Source organism: Mastomys coucha, unplaced genomic scaffold, assembly GCF_008632895.1.
Source record: "Mastomys coucha isolate ucsf_1 unplaced genomic scaffold, UCSF_Mcou_1 pScaffold9, whole genome shotgun sequence".
Taxonomy (NCBI): Eukaryota; Metazoa; Chordata; class Mammalia; order Rodentia; family Muridae; genus Mastomys; species Mastomys coucha.
In genome coordinates, this window is record NW_022196915.1 from 101,966,135 (window position 1) to 101,972,756 (window position 6,622).

The following is a 6,622-nucleotide window of genomic DNA, read 5'->3' on the forward strand; positions in this document are numbered from 1 at the left end:
ACCCTGAAGACTGAGGCAAGAGCTGAGGCTGGAACCCTGAAGACTGAGGCAAGAGCTGAGGCTGGAACTTGGAGGAAAAAAAATGTTTTCAATGACACCTCAGTTCTCAGGTTTGGTTAAGACTCTTCTTCCATTATTAATTGTAATGCTCGTCTGAAAACCAGCTGTTCAAAGGTGTTAACTGCATTCTCAAAATGGCTTTATGTCACCTCCTAGCTCCTCATTTGAATTCCCAAGTGCCATAGCCCAGGACACATCCATTACTTTTCCAGTATCTCAATAATCTGGCCATGCCATTGTAGGTCAGAGAAACATGAAACATTTTATTTATTTTCAAGTACAGGTACAGTGTGAACACTTTGGTGAACACAGCAGGCAGGAGAATCACAGTGCATTATGAAATACTTTCATTTAATTATTACTTGTCATTAGTTAGCAGTACAACATGTGAACACAGAAGCTTCAGAATCTAGGATGAAGCTGGACCCCTCTGTGCTCGTTCATGCTCTGTTATAGTTCTCTCTTGCTATTCCTGAACTAAATTGTAAGGGAAACACTGGCATGCAAGGATTTAAAGCCGTTGAAAGGATGTAATATGTCTGAATCTGAAAATACAATCTGCCTCCTACAAGTGCTCTTTCGCTCTTTCCTACACACGTCAATACCGCCTTGTAAATTTAAATTGTCTTTGCACCATTGTGGGTTTGCTATCGTGTTCCTTAGCCTTGCTATAGGTTAATGTCCAGCTCTCCTGCCTGCTGCAGGGGCAACCGGGTGGAGAGAGACTGCATTGAACAGTTTACTAGCAATATAAGCACTCCATGGAGCCTACATAAGATGTCAGAGCAGGAAGGATGTCTGTCCTCTGTCCTACTGACTCTAATTACTGCTCATTCCGTATGTCTTTTTCTTGCCCATTCTGAGCAGAATTTCTCCTCTTGTGATTGTTGGCATGATGCCCTAAGAATCTGATACAGGATAATCAGCATACCAAGGAGACACAAGGTGTATAGCAATTTGTCTGTAATATCCAGGATAGTATGTTGGAAATTCTCCCTATGTAATTTCGGAATCAAATTAAAAAACTAACTTCTTGATTCCATTTTTGAGAAGGGTACTTTTTTGTAAATTTCTTAGTGAAAATGTTAGAAACATATGAATCAGCATTCAAAGCCCTCACCAGGAATCAGTCATAGAAGTGATTCAAATAAGACCCTCAAAAGCAGAAAATTTATTTAGTTTTTCTCAAACTAGCTTGAATATTTGTTATTATGTTGATTAATGTTCTTAAACAATGGATGACTTTAAATGTATAGAAGGAACATTTATAGTAGAAGAATTTTAGAAAATATTCATGCAAGTGTTTGGTAAATTTAAATTTATGGAAGTAAAGTGGAACCCATCACTTAAAAAAATGACAGCTCCTTTTGCTTGTGCACATCTGGTTGTTGTATATAAATTTTAGAAGACTATTATCAGGTCAGGTCTGTTACCTCCAAACTGAACTATCTCCTCTATGAGAAACTGAAGCTAAGCCTTGCCCAGAATATCTTGCAGCCCTTCATCCTTTTCCTTAGATGACAGAGTCTGAAGATGGCCAAATCCAAAGCAAATGCTCACCTTCTGTCAGACCTCACTTGGAGGTTTAGTAATCACAGCACTTTGTAACATCTCACCATCTTTAAATAATTTACCTCCTGATCTCTTGCCTGACACCTAGGAAGAACATGGATAGTAATTGTTCTCAGGGTTCTCATTGTCTAGGAAATCTGAAAATGTGGTGGCCTGGAGCCTGAGACAAGTCCTTCCTGGCATATCATTTCTGTTGCTTGTTAGGGATTCACACTCTGAGGTCCCCTGGTTGTCACCTGTGAGTGTAGCGAGTTTGTGGTAGCAGACCTGCAGGGGCTAGCTCACTTGACTAATGAGGCCCTGCTGTCTGCCGCCCATAACCACCCTGCCATTCACCAAGTCTAATTTTGGCCGTTTTCAGACCCAGGGCCATGTTTGGAGGCTGTGGGATTTGCCAGGATCAAATTTCTGCTGTCACCACAGCATCTTGGCGTAGAAATGAGCATCTGCGCTGGCTTTGGGGAAGAGATATTGTAAAAACTGACATAATTGAAGGGGACGCACATAGGAGGGATAGCCTGATCTTTTAAGGACTATTTAAGATCTAACTGCATGCCTTGGAGTTCATTTTGCAGGGTTCTCTTGGAGATTCCTTCTTCCATATCTAAATATTAGCTTATTTACTTAAGAGAAATTCAAAAATTCAAAGACCAAAAAAAAAAAAAAAAATCAAGATTTCTCTGACATTAACTTCCCCAAGATGTGTCAACTTCTGCCATCTCTCTTGGCTATGCTTGAGTTTCATCTTGTAGCATGAAACTATGTAGTCATTTTTACATACAATTTGTCAATCAATATAAAGTTTTAGATGTGCATTTTCTTCATCTGTGGCCTCTTATGCTGCTTTTTGTTATAAAGATCATGCCCTGATGTGTCTATTTACTCTCTGATTTAGAGAAACTGTATATCTATTTATATATCAGATATGTTATAGAGAATCAAAGGCAATTTCATAAAAAGTGATTGAGAATCCTTAAAGACCATTTGTTTTCTTTCTTTATAACTTGTAACTTTGAAATTACCACTATTACATGAAATACTCCCCAGTGTTCAAATTACTCCAGCAGAGAAAAGTTTCCATGGCATGGGTTAGATCTAGTTTCTTCGTATGGTGAACAAGCTTTGCGCATGATCAGAGGGAGGTAAATAATTGTGTTATTTCAGCCTGTGCATTCTGTGTTGGAACTACCTTCATAGCATCCTAATGTTGATAGAGTCAATGAAATGATGCAAAGTTTACCTTCATCTGTGGTGTGTGGTTGGCATTTTGTCTACTGACTTGAATTTGAATTTCATAAGGCTTCATTATAACACACAATATTGTTCTTCGATATTTTCCCAGCTGTATTTACCAGATCTACAGAAGCAGGGGTTCAACTTGGTTTAGCATAGAGGACATGAAAGGAGAGCACTCACGTACCCCTTTACCCAAAGTGTCCTCAGAGCAGAGCAAGTTTTCATGAGCTCCTCACATTTATCTGTGTTTGCATGTGTGTGAAGTGCATGCTCCCATGCACATATGCACTCATGTGTGGTTAGACCTGTAGCTTCCTCTACCTAAGAACCTTCATTGACTTTTCATTGAGGAACTGGATGGTTCATGGAGACAAGGATGTGTCTCAAAAGTATGCTCATTTCCTTCAAATTGATTCCTTGGCAGGAAGATCCATAAAAGCAGTGACTAACAAACATAAGGAGAAAATGTGGCGCTCCAGGGGAACAAACAGGAGTGGTAGGCCTTTTCTAATAGCACAGTGACCTTGTTGTCTAAGCTCAGATGAGGTAACTGGAGCGGCCCTGCCTGGCCTATTTTGTTGTGGCCTTCGAATAATCATATTGGAGAATGGAGTTCTGTGAGGTGGTTTGGGGACAATCGAAGGGTACCAGCACCAGAATGACTTGTGACTGTCATGGCTCCTTTTTCTTATTACCTAAGCCAGTCTCTCCCTCCAGGACATCCAAGAACTACTACTTTTTCAGGAACAACTTCAAAAGTGTATTATGAACTATTTAAAACATATAGGAAATCAAACAGTAATGTTGCCCAATGTATCTGTTTCTAACAAATTCTTGCTCCTACTAGGGAGCTATGAACCTGAATTGGAAGTGTTTTACTCTCAAGGGTGATAGGTTTCCCTTAAATTTTTTTGGTTATAAAATTATGTGTGGTTTCAATGGTCTCAGACCATCTTGGAAGTCACATAAATGCTACCTTTAATATGTAAACTAGGTCAGAAAACTCTCTTTCTTTTCCTATTGTGACTCAATATCCCAGGGGGAGGTGATACCGAAAGGGGGTTTCCCCTTCTCTGAGGAGAAATGGAGGGGACAATGAGGGGAAAGGATTTGTAAGGGTGGAAGTGGGAGGACAGGAAGGAAATAAATAAATAAATAGATAGATAGATATTTAAAAATATGTAAGCGTGAAAAAATGTGCCACCCCAGTCATATTTCATAAGTATCAAAAGGCTTGTGGGAGTGTGAGACACTCTCCATTTCACACTGTGCTGTAAGAAACTTTTATTTATCCTGTTATCATCACATATAAATTTAATTGTCATAACATTAAACATTCACATCTGGGTGTGAATTTTGGTTTTATAGCAGATACGTTGAATCCATTTTCCTTCTTCCACCTAGACTTTGTAATAAAACCATTTCTGATAAGCCATAGCATTAATGTCAAGGTAATGTCAAATCAAAGTCAGAGAAGTGGCCTAGCATCTACCTGGAACATCAAGCACAAGGCTTTATCCCTTTAATTGTAGGTTTCAGTATGATATGAGAATCAGTTAAACCCATCAGTGGCTTTTCCTTTCCAGGATGGATATATCTGACAAAAATGCCAACTGAAGAATGTGTGACACAAGAGACCACCCTTAAAAGCATTCTTCCTCTCACTTCCATATCCCACAGCCCACCAGGCAAGCACACACGGGTATCTATAGCACCATCTCCTGCCCCTGCTGCCTAACAGATCATGGTGATGGGACTCAGCGTCATAACCCGCCTTGACATTTCCAAAGACGAGCACACTTAAGACTCTCATAACTCTTGTCACTTAGTGTCAGTTGGTACATTTTGAATAACAGCAGGAAAAAACAAAAACCCAAACAGGTGTTTTGAGAGCTTCTACACACCTGCAGTTAGTTAAGTGGTGAGAACTGAGAGCAAATGTTAGGCTTGACTCAAGCCTCAGGGGCCTTGGGGTTGGAAAGCAGCACAGATGCTGACTTCTAGATTGGGTCCAGGCAGATGGCTAAGGAGGGGATGGGACAGGTGCCCCCAGCATTTGAATCAAGTCTCCCAAGTGTAGCTAAGGTCCTTGACATTTTGTCATGATGTCTCCTCTCTTCTCCTCGCAGGGGAGCACTTACGCATCTGCCCTCAGGAATATACGTGCTGCACCGCAGAGATGGAAGACAAGCTAAGCCAACAGAGTAAACTGGAGTTTGAAAACCTCGTAGAAGAGACAAGCCATTTTGTGCGGACCACGTTTGTGTCAAGGCACAAGAAATTTGATGGTAGGCACAGCTGGGTTCTCTTCACCGTGATGTTTTTATGCGATAATTTGCTGTATTAGAAAAAAGCATTTTTAAGAGAGAGGACTCCATTTCTTTGCAAACATGTACTGTGTTGTCTGTGTCTAGGAAAGGCCCGGACATTCTAGAAAGTATACTATTTATAATGATGTCATATAATGACAGTCCGAGTGAACAAAGCTATTTTATGTTGGTCTCCTGCCTGTGAGATTGCTCAGCAAAATGAAGGGCACTATTTCATTCTTTGGCTGATCTCGATTTAAGGTTTCCTTTAGTTTAACTTATCTTCAGTTTTTCAAGTGGGAAGTTTCATTAGAAATATCTTGTCACTTAAAAGTGTTTGCACCGCTGTGTCTTTTTTAAGAGGACAGACTCTTGGGAAAGGCAGTGGCAGGGTCTTGGAATCTGGGTGTTCCCCACGCACTAGTGTGACCCACTCCACCCTCTGTACAGCCGCAGTGTGGTGCACTTCATAATGTCTTTTGACGCTCCTTTCAATTTCAGATCATAAGTAAGCAGATTTGTGTTCATATTTTAAGTAATATTTTTGGGTTAGAAACACGAAGGGTGAGGACAGTTTAGGCTATAATTTCCACTTGACTTTCTAATCAAGAACTCGAAAAATATTCCAATACCATCTGAATTTTAACAAAAGCTTAATAACTGAAGTGTATGTTTAGGGATGGATTGGTTAAGAAATGTGTGCATTATGCTCTCAATCATTGTGAACCAGCTGTGCAACTTGTACAAGGCTTCCTCACTTCGCATTGCACATGTTCACTTGCCCAAGGTCAAAAGGTCATTCACTTCACTCCCTTCAGTCAGAGCTCCACAGATTCAGTTAGGAAATAATTCTTTTCTATAGTAGTTAAGTCAGTTTATTTTATGGCTACTTTATACTATTATTGGAACACTATTGTTTCTCAAATTGCTTCTCCAAGTATTGTATTCATAAATATATATTCATATTCATATATATATATAATACATATATATATACATATGTATATATGGTACATGGATGCACTCATGTTTATACATGGTACATGGATGCACTCATGTTTATACATGGTTCATGGATGTACTCATGTTTGTGTGACTTTTACATGCTGGTGACGCTTCATCCTCTCTGCAGGAGTATTCCAGCACCATCTTGGTCTTCACTCTTGCCTTATGGATAACGTTATCTATCATAGATGTGAAAGCAACTCCTTATTTAGGTGTGATACTGTGAATGTTTTCACTTGAATCCAACAAGGGAGTCCTAGCCCTTGATTGACAGATTACAAGTCCAGTGACATTCACAATTCATCATTACACATTGAGTTCTCTTGTCCTTCATTGCAGAAAGCAGCTTGATGAGAGCTGCTGCTGCTGCTACTTCTGCAGCCGAGTGAGATCTGCTGCTGCTGCTGCTTCTGCAGCCGAGTGAGATCTGCTGCTGCTGC

The 6,622-nt window shown here is 40.0% G+C and overlaps 1 protein-coding gene across 1 annotated transcript in view; it reads left to right on the plus strand.

The window, feature by feature from the left end:
- Gpc6 (glypican 6) overlaps window positions 1-6,622 on the plus strand; it is a 1,049,521-nt gene that overhangs the window by 261,147 nt on the left and 781,752 nt on the right. The window contains exon 2 of the mRNA XM_031362978.1: window positions 4,998-5,156. Coding sequence (XP_031218838.1) covers window positions 4,998-5,156 — 159 coding nt within the window. The remainder of the gene's footprint in view (window positions 1-4,997; window positions 5,157-6,622) is intronic.